The sequence below is a fragment of the Mangifera indica genome, unplaced genomic scaffold, assembly GCF_011075055.1.
Source record: "Mangifera indica cultivar Alphonso unplaced genomic scaffold, CATAS_Mindica_2.1 Un_0007, whole genome shotgun sequence".
Classification (NCBI taxonomy): domain Eukaryota; kingdom Viridiplantae; phylum Streptophyta; class Magnoliopsida; order Sapindales; family Anacardiaceae; genus Mangifera; species Mangifera indica.
In genome coordinates, this window is record NW_025401099.1 from 534,058 (window position 1) to 552,388 (window position 18,331).

Here is an 18,331-nt window from a genome sequence, read left to right on the forward strand (position 1 = left end):
GCCTTATTTGGAGTTATCCAAATATGTAACATCGCTTTCCAGACACATACCTCTACCAAGAATATGAACTAAAGAGACGTGCACAACTTGAATTCTTAACCCATACAATGGAAATAAAGAACATGTTACCAAGTACTTAATCTTAAATACATGCAAAAAGGTTCAATAAATTACTTTATTCGTAAATACTCTGAAATTCAACCTCATTAGTATAATTGCAAAAACACTATTAATGTTTGAAATATCATAAAAATGAATACTCTGCTCAAATAACTTAAAATGATGATTTTGTCCTTCAACTGCATACAACAAACTAAGATGGACTATTTGCTCCTTTGCATGCCTCGTTACTCATTTTGACTTACAAAACTATAAAAAGGAACGTGTGAGTGAAAAACACTTAATAAGTAAGTCACCTCTTGACACTTTACATATAACATACAATCTTAAAATTGGCATTCCATTGCCAAGTCTCTATGTGGTTAAAGTGAGTGTTTTCCAATATCCTTCTATGCCCATCCATCCACTCTCAGCTCTTTCATTCCTAAAAAAGATAGGCTATCTAACACAAACTACTAAGGTTATGTTGAGTTTGACATATTTGATGTCTTAGTGAAAACAATTGACATTTCAAATATCTATTGACTATTGTGTCTTGTGCACATATTGGCTAGACTATCAGACTAACTAACTATGATAACCTGGTCACACAAAAAAACTGGTTGCAATCTCTCCCCTACCGTATGCACATAGTTACAAAACTGCTATAGAAAAACCATCCTCGATACCACGAATGCATTTGTGATGTATCCTATTAACCATGTGATGAACTAATTAAAATGCCACTATCCCTTACCATGCACACTTGCATTAAATTAAATTGAACTTATAGTGTCCTTTTGTAATGATCCTATGATATTTAGCATGCATTCATCTTGAGCCGTAACTTAACTTAACTCCTTCTCATTTTCACCTGAAGTTATCTTATGCCTTACTAAAATTTCACCTTTAAACACATAGGGTGTTATTACATACCCGGGACTTGTATGTTATCTCTCGGGATGACCTTTTAGTATCTAACATAGTTCCATTTCTCTTTTCTTTCTTTTTCCCTTCATATACGAGTGTGTGCTTCTTGATACATGAGGGTGTATCCCCCTTGTCACATACATGACCTTTTTTCCTTATGGCCTCTCCCCATGTAACTTTTTTTCCTATAAACACGAGGGTGTACCTTACCAACACCTTCTGAAATTTAGTAGATTTTATATTTTTAAACTTATCTCAATCATACTACTTCTTAGTGGTATTCTGGTCATTTCACTACACACACGATCATGTAAAGGTCATATAAGGGAAACTTTATACCTTAGTTGGCTGCTCAACTGTTAACAACATCCAACGATTATTAGATCACTAACAAACTTAACTTAGAATATGAGATTCATGCACATTGGCATGTGTCTGATACCACACGGTCGTGTGTCAAACTCAAAATTCAAAAGAATTAACTTATTTGCAACATAAATCATTCTAACTTAAACTCTATTAATTTACCTCTATCTTACATAGATCATACTTATCATATGATGCAAAAATGAGCCATAATCACATCAAAGCACTTCTACTACATAGAGATCATTGCCTATTCATCAAACACATTAATTTCAATAGACAACATGTAACTTAGTCCATTACTAGGCATCAACAAAGAGTCAAAAAACAACTTAAAAGGACTTGCATTCATCAACACAAAAGGCATGAATAATCAAACATACCATGCGCTAAGTTAATCTCTTTGTCATACATCATTTGCTAAGCATTAAATGAGTCATGAACATTCCAATGATTATTATCATCCAATCATCAATCATTTATTAATTTAAACACATAATCACATGAAATCCATCTTTAATCTTCAATCCATCATGGCATTAATTGAGGGTGTAAAGTTTCTTACTTACTTCAATTTTGCGATAACTTAAGCACAAAAGCAAGCCTCTTTCTCTCTAACTTTTCTCCCACAATGTCATTAAAAAATGATCGTTATAGCTGCTAAAAGATAGTTTGGTCAATAAGCTTCCACATTCTTTTCTTTCTCTCTCTAATCGTGTCTTTTAGGATAGGAATAAAAATCTTTAAAATATAGCAAACATGCCTTTTTAAGCTGAAACCGCCTAACGCTATACATGGTCATATACTAACCATACATAGTAATGTATTATGCAATTCAAATTTTACTCAAAAATCATCTTATTTGTCTAATGTGACAATGATACATGGGCATGGCTTTTTCATACACAACCGTGTGTCATTCAAAATTCATTTTGTAACTTTAAATTCACTTGATATCATTCATAAATATATAAAATAACTATTATGCCCTCAAGAAATACATGCAGGTGTTACAGTGCACCTTAGGGTTGAGTGTATAATGCATCTCATAAGTATCTATCTCTTGTATAACTTTATTACTTTCATAAACCTCACCATTTATGCATACAACTAGTGGTTATCTAGGTGTACATCATTTTTCATAATTTTTCTATTTTTGACCTAGATTCAACTTGGCCAGGGTCTTGACGTCTTTCACATAATTGGTACTTTCACTATGGTTAGTTATCTTAACTAGATTTATTAAACCCTTTTTGTTCTCTTTTTGCCCTTGTATATAACTTCTTCGTATATACAAGAGTGTTCTTTAGCCTTACCTTCCTTGTGTTCATCATAAAAACCACATATAAGAGTGTGCTAATCTTGCTTCCCTATGTTTGTTATAACTTAAAAACAAGTGTGTCATCATGTTTTACATAGGTGTCTACTATTAGAGAAACAAAGAAGGGCATGTGTCCTATGCCAGATGGTCATGTAAGTATCTCCTTAAGATAAATGCATTGTTGCTCATGAAATATTTCTATACAAAAGGATACACAGATGTGTGAGTCATCATAGATGATCGTGTATCATGATTTGAAATTTTCTAACTTGTTGATTTCTACGTTTTCTAACCTAATTATGACATTCCAATCATACACATTTATTATGAGTCTTACACGAAGCATTTTAAACATCTCACAACATCAAATATTCATCAATCATTTTCTTTTTAGAAAATCATAAAGCCATTAATCAATATATCTTAGTTAATATTCATGGATATATGCGTACATAAGCATATATTGTAATCCTTTACATTTTCATGATCTACTAAACATCATAACATCACAACCATTCATAGTTATTGCATATTTACTCAAATAGACCATCAACAACTTAATCTATAGCAATATTATGAAATATCACTTGAATTCACAGAGGGAGAGGCCAACTACTTACTTGTTCTCTAGTGATTCACTAATTTTCACATGGCTATGAAGTTCTTTTGATCCAATCCCTCATTGATGCACCCTAACTGCTCTCAATTTCCTTTATCCTTCTCTCTATTTGGTTGTTAAAAAGATTCTGAATACAAAATAACGTATATCAGCCTTGCACCTTTTTTTTTATTTTGTCTGCCAAACTCAACACATCGACATGTGGTTCCTACACTTAGACATGTATGGCATTATTAAATAAAGATAGTTTTTGAAATTACCATGAAATTGATCATTTTAAATTTGCTGATGACACACGATCGTGTGTTCTTACATATATTGGCATGTGCATTTATATACTTAGTAATTTTTACATGTTCAATGTGAAATGACTTTCTGCCTTTTTAAGGCACAATGAGCATCACCTTTGTGGTGCACATCGTCCTTACTAAAAAGTCATCATAACTCAACATTCTTCATAATTAAATAAAGAGAAAAAATTGAAATGCCCTTGGGCTTACTTATGGATGTTATAACATGGTTGTTTGATAACTATTATTATATGCAAACTGCATCAATGGCAAAATGTCATGCAACTTGCTCCTTAGTTTAGACAACATACCCTTAATATATTCTCGATCACCTAATTGACCATTTTATCTTGTTCATCAATCTAAGGATGGTAGGTTATACTAAAAGCTAATCTCGTACCCAGTGACCTCTGCAAACTCTACTAAAAAATCAATACAAAACTTGTGTGTCTATTTGACATTATAGTAATTAGTACCCCATACAATCTCATAATCTCCTTGATGTATAACTGACCTAGCTGATCTATACTTATAGTATCCTTAACTAGAATAAATACTCTAACTTGGTTAACCAATTTTTTATTACCCATAAAATATTATAATAATTTCTTACTCTCAACAATCTAATCACAAAATACACTAAGACGTGTTCCTATTTCAATTCAAGAAACTAAGAGGCTTAGTAAACCTGATGGTCACTAATGGCTGACCTTAACTTATTTACATACCAAACAACTAGTTGCATAATCTGTCACACCTTTCTTCATATTAGACCACCAAAATGATCTCCTCATATTTTAATAAATTTTTACACTCTGGAGGTAGGCAATATAAAGGAAACTATATGTCTCTACAAGGATTCTACTCCTCTAACTTTTACCTAATAAAACACACACCTGATCTTTAGATCTTAGGATGGCATTATTCATACTATAGTTTACCTTAGTACCCTCAAAAACTCTTTATCTCAATACTTTTGACAACTTTCTACCTTATTTGTACACACCAATCATCAATTATCTAACTCACACAAATCTTGTCCAAAAGGGTAGACTTAATCTTTAAACCTACCAATAATCTTGTAGCCATCTCAATCGATCTTTTTTTTATCTTTTATTATAAGTCATTGAGTAGTAATCTATGGCAGCATAACATTTCTACTCAAGACATTCGTAACTAAATTAGCCTTACATAGGTGGTATATGATCTCCTAGTCATAGTCTTTGACTAACTTCAACCACTTTTTTTGTCTTATATTAAGCTCCTTTTGAGTGAAGAAATACTTAAAACTCTTATGATTCGTATAGATATTACTCTTTACTTCATACATATAGTATCATCATACTTTTAATGCAAATACTACGTTTGGCAACTCAAGATCATGTGTAAGATACTGAGTCTTATAATCTTTTAACTGACGAGAGATATATGTAATCACTTTACCTTTTCACATCAATACTGCTCCTCATGTGATACATCTGTATATCATAGTCTTCAGTCATTATCGGTAAGGTCAAAATGAGAGTCAATTTCAATCTCTTTTTTAGCTCTTGAAAACTCTCCTCACAAGAGTTAGACCATCTAAAAGGAATGTCTGTATGGGCTAACTCAGTCAACAACTAGACTAACTTGGCAAAACCCTTCATAAATCGTTTATAGTACCTTGTTAACCTAAGGAAACTTTATACCTTCTTAGCTATCTTAAGCCTCTGCCACTCTATTAAAACCTCTATCTTACTTGGGTCTACCAAGATACTATATGTTAAAACCATATCTCCAAAGAATACCACCTTATTTAACTAAAACTCGCACTAAGAAAATTTGACATATAACTACCTATCCCTCAACCTTTACATCATGATCCTCAAGTGTTGTTCATGCTCTTTTTGAGTATTGGAATATACCAAAATATCATCTATGAACACCATGAGGATATTATTAAGTCAATCCTAGAACACCTTGTTAATTAAATCCACAAATATTATCTGGGCATAAATCAAACCAAAAATCATCACTATAAACTCATAATACCGATATCTTACCTAAATACAATATTCAAAATGACTCTCTTGGTTACCAAGACATGATGATACCTCGATCTTAAGTCTATTTTGGAAAACATTAAGGCACCATTTAGTTGGTCAAATAGATCATCAATTCTCGGGAGTGGATACTTGTTATTCATGTCACCTTGTTCAACTCCTGATAATCTATACACATGCATATTGACCTATCATTCTTTTTAAAAAAAATGATCAATTCACCTTAAGGTAAGTGGCTTCGTCTGATGAAACCATTATTTAAAAGCTCTTGCAATTATTTCTTCAACTATTGAAGTTTGACTAGAGTTATTCTAGATGGTGTCTTAGAGATTAGTGCTATACATGGGGATAACTCTATACTAAACTTTATCATTTCTTTGGTGATAACCTTAACAAGCTATCAAGGAAGACACTTGGAAATTCATACACTACTAGAGTATCTTTCAATCCTAGGACTACTTTATCTAATCTATTCACTATATATGCCAAATAGCCCTTACTAAGTATCTTTCTAGCCTTGACACTACCAATCATCGTGTTAAGAACTCAACCATTTCCAAATGAGAATTCATCATTATTATCCAGACTAAACAAAACTTTCTTCTTCTTGTAGTCAATCCCTGCCCTATACTTACCCAAGAAGTTTGTAATGAGAATTTCATCAAAATATGACATCTTAAATACAATTAAATCGTTGACCAACTCTTAGCCTTTCCAAACTATCATCTCACGTAACAACATAAGATTAGTCAAAACTTTATTCCTATCAGACATTTCAATGCTAATTTGTGTGACTAGAGTAGTCTCTAGACCTAGTCTCTTAGTTAGGCCTCGCATAATAAAACTATGAGTGATATCATAATTAATCAATACATATAATAGACAAGAATAAAAAACTAATAGACTCGTATACTCTATAAGGGTTGGTGTTACTATTGTTATGCACTTATGAGTAAAATGGTCAGGGATCATCTTTCCTCAACTGATCTTTTCTCTTCGATTTTTTACCCTTCTAGTTCTTCTTGTATCCTTTAGATTGGAAGCTCCTTTTACTTCTATAGTCCCTCCTAGCCTGATTTGGTTTATGTATTAGGGTTACTGAACTAGGCTACTAAATTGACACATCTTGATCTTTAGCTATCCTCTGTGACATGATCTCTAATCTTAGTGTCTTACTCAAGGCCTCTATGCATAGGTTGAGGGCATTATCTTGTTAGGGTAGTGTCTTAGAGCCAATCAATTTTGTGTACTTGTAATTGAATATTTAATCATTATTATTAATATAGGTTTTTTATCATTTATTTATATTTTTGATTAAACAATATGTTTTCAAAACTGATATGTCCTTAGAATGGTAAAACTGTGACAAAGGAATTGGATGATTGATCGTGAGAACCCTATGTACACATTAAGTAGCTATTTTTAGAATCATATGTAATCTTGACACTATATTAAATAAAAGCACAAGTAATGATGATAGAATTATCATAGTATTGAGTGACTCCATTAGAAGGTGGCAACTATTCCTACGTATCAAAGCCATTAGCTGACGAGTTTAGTGTAGCACATGAGTGCACATTATAGATATGTTCACCAAACTAACTTGATTGAGGATTTCCATATAGATGGTTGCTCTATTGTTTATGGAATAAATCTTCTACCTCAAGAATGTATGTGATCCTTAGATTTGAAATTATCAGACTATCTTGTGTTTTTATAGTTTGACACCACCCAATGTGCCACTATAAAAAGGGTAACCATAAAGGTAATGGTTGGTCATACCAAGATTTTTATGAAAACTATAATGAATCGATAAAATATTCGTCATTCCCAAGCATGAAAGAAGATATATTTTATGAGAACACTAAAAGACATTGATAACCACTTGAATTTGTGGCTATAATAAGATTAAGTCGAAGTTTGATCTAAATTGTTCAATCATTGATGGATTTTAGTTCATATGAATGAGTTAGTGTCTTAGGCTCGAGGGATATCACTTGATGAAAGGATCGTATTACACGTAATTATGAAGTTGATAAGGCTTCAGAGTTGTTTGTTGACATTCTATTAATCGAGTAGTTATGTTGTCTTATTAAAGGCTAGTCTTGGTCTGTGCCTAAATTCAACCAAATTCAAAAACTATCAGCTTGATAGAAAGGTTATGAGGCATATACATATATGGAGTTAACTCAAACTAAGAAGGCATATGATTATTCAAGATGAATCTGATTTGAGCACTAGATTGGGTTTTAAGCCTTAGAAGATCTTATGGACCAAAATGTAATAATCTTGGGGTTTATGGGTTGAGGTGAAATTATGATTAAACTAGACTTGTCCTTTTTGATTGAAAAGCTTAGTTGGCTTTTTTACCAAGAACATGAACAGTTTTTCCTCTCACAAGGATGCTCGTTCATGTTGACTCAGATTTAGACTATTCAAGGTGAGTCTTTAAAAGGAAAAGCATTATCACATTTCACCTTTTTTGTGCATTTTTACCAAAATACGAAGACAAACTCATGTCACCCATAAACTCACACCTGTTCACACAACCTGGCCATCCACTGTGAACATTTTCTAGCCTTTTCTTCATTTATGCTTTATGTAGATGCCTGAGTTCCTCCTTGCCTTATGTTGGAGAACGTATTTCTTGTCACCAAAAAGACTGATAGCACCATCAAATGCAAGCATAACATTCTTGGACACTCTTTTGGTTAAAGATGCATGTTCATATTCATTCCATTACCCTTGTCAGATTCCAACTGTCAAAGTGTTCCAATAGATCTCTCATCATAACATGATGAACAATATCTGATCTCAACCCATTAATAAATATCCTTATCTTTTCTTTGTTTGTATTGGCCACTCTAGGGGCATACATGGCTAATGAATTAAATTTAGTCGAGTATTCCTTAACTGTCATAGAACCCTATCTCAAGTTAATAAACTTATATACCTTGATGTGCATGATGTCTACAGATAAGTATTATATTTCAAATAACATCTTAAAATTTTCCTATAATATCTCTAAAGCTCGGTGAGTCTCACATATCATCTACCACTAAACCTTGGTATCACCCTTAAGCAAAGAGTTGGCATATTGGAGTCGATCTTAAGATATCATCTCAAAAAATCCTATGACATTTTCTACCACCTTCAACCACTCTTCGACTAAAATTGAATTTGTACTTGAGCTACCTTTAAACTCTAAAAGTTGATGTTTGCTTGTTAGACTATATATTAGGTAAGGTTGCCCTCGACTAACACCTACTACTTTCTTTGCCTCCTTGCCCACTTTGTCCCCAATAGGAAAAGTGCTTAGATACTAGAGGAACCTCCACTGGCTATTCTATAGTTTTAATGCCTTATGATTCTCCTAGAGAATCTTTTATACTATTTGTTTAATAGTTGAACTATCCAAATAAGGTGTTACGACTAAACCTAAGGCTTAAAGTCGTTACTTGACTCTTTTAAAGGGTCAAGACATCTTGAGCCTCTCTAATCAACCTCTTGGATTTCCTTAACCTAAAATAAACATATAAATTCAGACAAATGTACTACTTTATCAATGTAGGTTTAAAACATACTTATAGTGGCAGACGTGTAAGAATGGTTAACAATGCATGAGGGGCTACTTAACTTAACTTATTCACATCTATACATATTTAAACTTAAAACACCTTTATGAGTTCGAAAATCATGCTTTAATACCATAAATGTAATACCCGTCTCTCGATACATACCTTTAAACAAAATATAGACCTAAAAAGATGTGCCCAACTTGAATATCTCTCTAAATACAATGAAATTTAGGCATGATATAAATTACTTAACATAAATGCGTGCAAAAAGGTGTAAAACATGCTAAATTGGAATACCTCAGATTCATAACTAGTCAAACATCATTCAATACAACCTAAGTGTTTGGAAAAAAATCCCATATGAATAATTGTGTATAACAGATAACATAGTTTCAAATTGTACAATAAATACATAAAATCAAGCATAAATTGAAAGTGACTAATATGTTTTTTAGCCTCATGCAATCTTATGAACGGACTGTTGGATCTTCCATATGCCCCGCTTTCTCTTCTACCTATAAAACTATATTATGAAACACATGAGTGATAAACACTTACTAAGTGATCTCTCGACACTTTGCACACATTATCTTAAGTATAATGTTTCATTTATACTGCTAACATGGTTACTTTCGAATGTTTTCCAACATTGTCCTATGTTTATCTATCTTAACCTGGTACCCTCATACCCTATATCTATAGGCAATGCCATCCTAGATTATTATTGCCTAAGTTAAACTTGACATCTCTGATGCCATGTTAAAGTATATGACATCCCATATGTTTACTATCAAAGTGCACCTTGCACATTACCAACTGGGCTTCGGGCTAACTAGTGTTAATATCCTAATCAGATGAGGAATTTAATAATAGTCTCTCCCTTAACATGTACACATAGCTACGAGAGTGCAACCTTCATACTAGGATAACCCTTGTTATGGGTGTGTATATGATGCATCTTTTTGACTATGTAAGAAACTAACTAATACAACTTTCCCTTACCATGCACACTTGAGCATAAATGAGCTACTAATCCGCCTTGATGCTAAGTACATTATGCATCTCATAGGTATTTGACCCTCTTAACTTTATTGTTTTCACATATAATGCCATTTTTGTACATAACTAATGGTTATCTTAATGTACATCATTCTTCTCAACTTTTTTTAATTCAACCCAAATTTGTTTCGATTAGGGTCTATGTCATCTTTCACTCAGTTAGGCATGTTTGAATAGCCAGTTATCTAATTTTTCTTTTGAAAAGGGTCTCTCTAACCTTATCCTAATTTCAGCACATAACATAGGGGTAAAATTTTCATTTCGCAAGTTCCTGTACAAGCGTGACTGCTTCCTCTACCTCGTACTTCTTTGTTAAGCACCACACGAGCATAACTTCTTCCTTGTACACTCGTCCATATGAATTGATAACATGTAGGCATGACTAACTTGGTGTCATAGGCATACCTTTTACTTATGCCTTACCATTGTCTCAAGCGTACTTACCATTGTCAAACATACTCACCATTGACGCGGGCATTCATTCCTTTAAGACATGTATGAGCATACGTGTACATCCCATATTGTATTGTCATACATGCATCTAAGCCTAATTTCTCCTAGGCATATATCAAATTATGACCATTCTTTTTTTCCGTTGGTGATGTGTGGTCATATATTGATGTTTGTAAACCTTATTTCATCCATTTCTCTACAATTTTCAGTATCACAACATGGTTCTAAGTCTCTAAAATATTTAATATGAATTCCTTTCACCCTATAACTTGCTTCTATATGAAGATCATATAAGTATTCAACAATCAACCCTAGTAGAATCAAGATCTCTATCATGGCATAGTTATATCACATTGTATAATTCAATCCACACAATTAACATGCTATTCAATTAAAACAATCATAATATAATATTCAATCCAAAACTAAGATAAAGCCACCAAACTTGTCTTCTGGCACTAGCAAAATGTGGCAAAGGTTTTTTTGGTGACTTTAAAATCCTCTCTAATGTCCCTCAAGTACTCATAAGTCTTTATTTGGCTCTCTACAATGGAAATATGTTAAGTGCAAAAGTGAGCCAAACACCTTGTGTAACTCTTTTTATTTTGCAAAAAACTTAATGCACAAGCGTACCTATGGTTTTCTGGCAAAAACCATGATTCGAAATCAACGAAAACTGCTATTATCCAATTTTGAAATCAACGTACGATCGTACTTCAACAAATGTTTGAGTGTACATCTTTCTTTGCAAATGTACGGGCATGCCTTACATGTTTACAAGCCTATACCATACTTGCGCCAAACAAGACAAATACCAAACTGCTCCTTATACATGTATGTATGGGTGTACACCTCTAAAGTGTATGACCATACATACTCCAAAAAACACAAATAAATTCAAACTGAACATGTGAAAAAGATATAATTACTTTTGAGTATATCTCTGGGTGTTACAATTTTAAATTATTACACATATGTCTTGATGTTTAATAAATCTTTCATTATTTTTTTGTGAGGTTGAGAAGGGAGAGATTTTTCCTTGTGATTATAGGAGGGAGAAAGGGAAGAGAATTTTTTAAGTGGGATTGAGACTGGAAAAAATAGAGAAATTTCCCCATGAATAAGGGATGAAAATTTCTTGTCATCTTTATATTAGAGATGAGGCAGGGAGAGGGACAGAGAAAGGGTCTCTAGTGATTCGAATTTAAGCATTTAAAGTGGCGTTAATTGTAATATGGAAAAACCTTGGGTGGGAAATTTGTTTGAAAAAATAAATAAAAAATATGAAGACGGCAAACAGTTGAATCCAGAGGCACAACAAAAAACAAAACGGTTTCTTTGTATCATTCTCCGCTCTTCTTGTTCATTCCCATTTTCGAACTCGAATTTTATCTTAACATTTTTTATTCAAATACATTTTCATAACACGCATTCCATTTTTTTCCCTTCATTCATTTATGCATTTCTTCCTCTGCAGCCTCTCATCACCATCATCATCATCATCATCATGGCGGGTCTATACTCTTCTTCAAGACCCATTGCCTCTTCTTCATCTTCATCTCAAGCCCCTATTAATTCTCGTCTTCTCTTGCTCTTGACTCTCCTTCCTCTCACCCTCGCTTCCTTCGCTTTCGTTCTTCAATGGCGGGGCGAATTGACCGACCCGGTTGCCCGATGGTTCCCCGATCACCATGAATTCCCCGGCATGGTCAACACTTTCACTGACCTTACCATCCGGAATTCAAGGTCGGGCTGTTTTGATCCTCTGGGTCGCAGCAACTCTCCTTCGTTCCCTTATTTTAGGGACTGGAAGTTTGATTTCGGGTCGGATCTGAAGCCTAAGGTGGCTATTTTTTGTTTAAAAAAAATTGGGTTCTTGATGTTTGTGGGATTATTATAATGGCTATGTTTTAATTTTTGATCCGTTTATTAATTATTTTTGGTTTTTTGAATTATATTATTGCCTTTATGGATTCCCTGATATGATTTAATGAGACTTAGACACTGAATATTCTATTTATTCTTATTTTACGAGATTGGTGTGAGTGAGCATTGAGGTTGATGCATATTTTCTTGCATTTGAATGAATAGTGCTTTTGCTGAGGAGTGATTATTACTATTATTATTTATAATAATCATTATTTGATTTAGTTTTTGGAATTTGGAATTTGGCTTTGGCAAGAATCTAAAGCATTAATTACAAGTGATGTGTTCGGTACTTTAACAAAATTAAAAAAAAAAAAATGAAAGAAAGCATTACAAACCCAGTTACGGAAGCGTACTAATGTTGACCTGTCATTTCATTCTATTTATTTTTTAAATTGGTATATATTAAACAAACTTAGTCCAATAAATCCTGAAACTTGCAAAAGCCGGACATAGACTTCGATTTGAAGTGAACTTCCATTGATGATTCATATATTTAATTTGTTTTTTCTTTTTTTTCTTTTTTTGAATTCTAATGTGGGTTGGGAAGTTTCTATTGTTTAGCACACTTGCAGAGAAAAACATGATACAGTTTAAATTAGGCTTTGATTTAATGGTTTGTTTTTGTTTTTTTTACTGAGATAATCTTGATTTGATAAACATTCTATCTTCTCTCTGCACGCCAGATATGTATTACATCAAGTACTTCTGCAGGGCTAGAACAGACTTTACCATGGATCTTTTATCACAAGGCTATTGGTGTTTCAAATTTTTTTCTTTTTGTGGAGGGGATGGCTGCCTCTGCTAATGTATCAAAAGTCTTGGAATCGATTCCAGTGAGTTCAGATTTTATTCTTCTTCTCACACGAAATATTTAAGACCTTTCTGGCACTTTACTGTCAACTGGTTTCACTTTTCTTGCATATATCCTGAAATTTCTGTTGCATGGGCAATAACATGTATATCTCAGGGGGTGAAAGTCATATTCAGAACAAAAGAATTAGAGGAACAACAGGCTAAAAGGTCAGTTTATGATAATTGTTTTTTTTTTTTTTCCTGTTTCTTATCTTTTATCCAGTATTTAATTTGAATTAAGCAAAATTACTTTATTCAAGTTTCTTCTGTTCAATTATAAACTTTTTGAAAGATGGATATGTAAAAATGCTACTGTGATGGAGGGTAGTTAATTAGGTTGTACAGCTGAAAATATCAATCTCTTCTGATGTTTAAGCTGCTATTATCCTTAGTATTGTTCTTTATATATCATTTTGACAAATCCATAGTAGAAGGTTCTAGCAGATGAATTATCAGTCTTTAGGGGCTTATAAAAAAAACCTATGACATACTGTAGAGAGATCTTGAGCGTGAGAATAGAAAGTTTGGTTTTTCAAAGTTGAGGTTAATCGAATGTAGAACCTCTGCTTGCTATATTTGTCGATATCACTGTTTATGATTCTTTCTGTTTTGAATTGTTCTAGTTTTGTTCCCATTTCATTCTTATGAGATTGGGAACCTTTTTTGGTGTTGTGTATGAATCTAATGGAACAATTATGATGATTTATTCTTCCATTTGTTTTTTAATGTATTTTTGGCTCTAGCCGCATCTGGAATGAGAGTTGGCTGGCAAGCTTCTTCTACAAACCATGTAATTATGAATTATTTGTGAAGCAATCCCTGAATATGGAGATGGCTATTGTCATGGCAAGGGTAGGTGTTTTACATTTTCATCTATGGACAATTTAGAATCAGTAGATAATATATATGGAATTGTGACAATGACAGTTCTTTTTTTGATATTGATCTTTAGGAAACAGGCATGGATTGGATTTTTCATCTAGACACCGATGAGCTAATACACCCAGCAGGAGCTCGAGAATACTCTTTGAGACAGTTGCTGTTAGATATACCTGAACATATTGATATGGTTGTATTCCCGAATTATGTGAGTCGATCGGCAATTATTACATAGATCCAGTTCATATTTTATTGTTGATATTCTTGACATCTCTTTTCACTGTCCTTTTTAGAGTCAGAGTTGATCATAAAATATAATTTCTTTCAGGAGAGTAGTGTTGAGCGAGATGATATCAAGGAACCTTTCAGTGAGGTAGAATCTCTTTCTTTGTGGTTTTCTATATGTTGACCTGGGTTCAATGGAGATGGATAAAATAATATAATATACTCTGGAAATTGTTGACATTGGCTGCTTTCTTTGAGATTTCATATGTGTTTTCTTCATATGGCTATCGCCCTGGCAATTTGAAATTGCAGGCTATCTTACTTGTTTTGTTATCTGGGTGTGGAATTGTAAGACTGGTATTCAACTGTCTGTAGAAATGCAGTCTTGAAAAGCGATATAAATTATATTGTCCAATTGATAGTGACTCATCCCCACATTTTTACTTATCGTGTTTTATAATGTTGCCATAGGTATCTATGTTCAAGAAGAACTATGACCATCTTCCCAAAGACGTATATTTTGGCAATTATAAAGATGCAACACGTGGAAATCCAAACTACTTCCTAACATATGGAAATGGGAAATCAGGTGCTCGTATTCAAGATCATCTTCGTCCTAATGGTGCTCACAGATGGCACAACTACATGAAGAACCCAAGGTATGGTGATTTTGTCTCATGTTGAAACCGTTTGCGTATGTATTTTTGTGTGTGTGTGTGTGTATTGATATATGTTTGTCTTCTATTTCCATTGTTGGTGATATTTACAGTCTTTTGTTTTGTCATACGATTATCGTGTATGTCTGTTCATGTACTTGCTACCTTTACTATTTACCAATAAGTTCTTGAGTCTTATCAAAAAGCAAACTATAATGGTAAGAGTTAAGTGTTAATATTGGACCTTTAGGCAATAATTTTAATTTTTATTCAAGTGGTTACTTAACATGGTATTAGCACTAATGGTGTCAAGTATGAATTCCTAATTTCTCAATTTACTTGATCAAATTTCTCAGATCAGCAGTGATTAGCATCCATTATAAGTAAAATCATCTATGTTTCACATGGGGCCTATTAGACTTGAGTTTATATATGGCCTTTACTATATTAAGTATATGGTTAATAAAAAAAAATTAAAGATATCAGGTGAACTGTTTTTAGACGGGTCATTATTGGAATGTATGTATCATATTACTTCTCCTTATTTTGTTGTAGTGTCGGTATTATGAAATTTAGTGTTAAAGAACAGAATTTATTTTTCTCTCATCTGTGGACTTTGTATGACTATGTTATATTTGACAGTGAGATCAAATTGGATGAGGCTGCTGTCCTGCATTATACATATACCAAATATTCTGATTTGACTTCAAGACGTGACCGGTGTGGCTGCAAGCCTACGAAGGAGGATGTTAAAAGATGCTTCATGCTGGAATTTGACAGAGCTGTGAGTTGTTGTCTATTTGCCTTCTATGTGTATTTATCCTTTTTCTTCTTGTGCAAAATTTGTGTTTTGCCTGATTAATTTTCTGCCACTGTGATTCCTTTTCCACCCTTTTTTATAGCACTATTATATAATGATTTTTTCACCCTATAAATCAATATCAAAGCTGTGGTGTTGACCATATGTCCAAGATAAATGTGTAAGAACTGTATCTAACTCATGCTAAGGACAAGCCTGTATCAACAAAATTTGGAAATATAGATGAAATGCATTCTCTGGCTAAAGCATGAGCTCTAGAATTTTCAAGGCTAGCTGGTTGGAATTTTTCTATACAAACTAATAGGTATATCCTTTATTTATGGATGGTTATTTTGTGACAAGAAAGTTTCTGTTATCAATATTTGGGCAGTCTTATTTTCCTGTCTCTTTCCTTTTATTTATAAGTGCACGTGTTATTCAGACTTATTGATAATATTGTCACTTTCTTGTTATGTTCTGTGCAGGCATTTATAATTGCCTCAACTGCAACAGAGGAGGAGATGTTGCACTGGTAAAATTGTATTAAAAAGCTATATTGAAGAACCAATTTTAAGGGTTTTAATGTGTTACAAGAGAACCTATAGGTGCTTTTGGGTGTCTTATAGATTAATAAGCTGCTTTTTTGTGTATATAGAATTTACTGTAGGATTTCTTATTCTAATATTTACTTAAGATAATAACAAATGATTGGTCCCTCTAATGCCTGTCATCTGTTTATATAGGTATCGCGAGCACATTGTTTGGACTGATAAAATCCTGAATGGGAAACTTCTGAAGAAGGGTATTTTGACTCGCATTTATGCTCCAATGGTAAGTTCAAATGCCCTTTTATTTTTCTTTTTTTGTATTCTTGAAGGCTGCATTGTTATGGTTCTTAGATCTGCAGAACAAAAAATGTGTACGCTTATGTGCTTGTGTCAGTTTCCTGACCTTATGGTGATGCTCTGTTCACAGGCCATTATTCAAGCAATGAGGGAATCTGGGGTCTTCAGTTCAGTAATTGCACTGGCAGAGGTGGGCCTCTCAAAGGACAAATTTTTATCATCCATTGAAAGTAGTAACACTACTAGAGGAGTTAAAAGCGGAATAGTGTCATCAAGAAAGATGGGTGATAACAGTGAATCTGAGGCAACTGCAAGAAGGGTCTTGGAGTGTTCTAATGATGCAATTTATGCTTCAGCAATTCCACCACAATCTCCTCCTGGCCTGGATGACGTTGAGTTTGATACAACATTACAGACTACAATCATGTGATGCCAAAATCTTTCCCGGCTTCAGTGTAAGTTTGAAATGTTGGGAAAGGAGAGAAGTCATGGGAGTAATTTGATGTGGCATTGCATTTTTAAGTTTCTTGGAGCTCTTCCCGATCATTACCCAAGCGTTGGTGTACATTTCAGCTGTAGATTATAGGTTTTATAGAGCTAGAGATGTAAAGCGGGGTTTGATTCGATTACTGATGCTAATTTTTTTTTTTTTTGGTTTCTTATTGAGTAATGGTAATATTTGTAAGAGTGCTTTGGGTTACAACCTTCATTTGTAATCTGAAGTTATATTCTGTGAGTCAGATTAGTTTAACCACACTGGAATGGTAATATTACATTGTTGAGGCCATATTCTTCATATGTAAGTTGTCTTACTGTGAGCAGGTGGTGCATCAATGTGCAATAACTATAAGGAGAAGGCTATTTTTCAACTTTTTTTTCTTTTTGGCCATCCAATGAAACCATATTTTATGGAGCCATATTATGTATCTTCTATTAAGTATTGATGGTAGAGAAATTGGTAAATTTCTCGGTTAGATATATTAAAAAGGCAAATTTCTATTTTTTTAATTTTTAATGTCTAATGAAGGTAAACAACATTTCACCAATTTTATTTAAAAAATTTCACTCTTAATTTATATTAATTTGAGGATTAATAATTATAAAAAAAATCAAATTTAAAAAGTTAAAAAAGTTATTGGTGATGAATGTAGCAAACAACAATTAGAATTGCATTGAAATGATGATGTAAATTTTGTCAAAATTACATTGAAATAGTGTGATCTCAATCTTAATTTTAATTGTAATTAATGTGATTATGAGTTTGACATTGGTCAAAGTTAGAGTTGGGCTAAACCTACCTACGAGGCTGGGAGGGCCATACCATGCCTAATTTTGTGTGGTATGTCTTGCCACATTTCGATTTCTGCCAACCAAAAGGCGAGCCCATTG

The 18,331-nt window shown here is 33.2% G+C and overlaps 1 protein-coding gene across 1 annotated transcript; it reads left to right on the plus strand.

Moving 5' to 3' along the window:
* The first annotated feature begins 12,074 nt into the window (after nt 1–12,074).
* Nucleotides 12,075–17,760, plus strand: LOC123205467 (glycosyltransferase-like At2g41451). The gene is made up of 11 exons (XM_044622414.1): nt 12,075–12,600; nt 13,370–13,519; nt 13,654–13,706; nt 14,282–14,390; nt 14,491–14,625; nt 14,746–14,790; nt 15,114–15,301; nt 15,941–16,082; nt 16,583–16,629; nt 16,841–16,928; nt 17,073–17,760. The coding sequence occupies exons 1-11, from the start codon at nt 12,265–12,267 to the stop codon at nt 17,370–17,372; spliced, it is 1,593 nt and encodes a 530-aa protein (XP_044478349.1). The 5' UTR covers nt 12,075–12,264; the 3' UTR covers nt 17,373–17,760.
* Nucleotides 17,761–18,331: the final 571 nt, after the last annotated feature.

Excerpts from the sequence above, each read along its gene's own strand:
- LOC123205467 (XM_044622414.1), top strand. The coding sequence starts at position 12,265 with ATGGCGGGTCTATACTCTTCTTCAAGACCCATTGCCTCTTCTTCATCT. Across the intron at positions 12,601-13,369 it reads GGTCGGATCTGAAGCCTAAG|ATATGTATTACATCAAGTAC; the intron begins GTGGCTATTTTT and ends TCTGCACGCCAG. Across the intron at positions 13,520-13,653 it reads AAGTCTTGGAATCGATTCCA|GGGGTGAAAGTCATATTCAG; the intron begins GTGAGTTCAGAT and ends TGTATATCTCAG.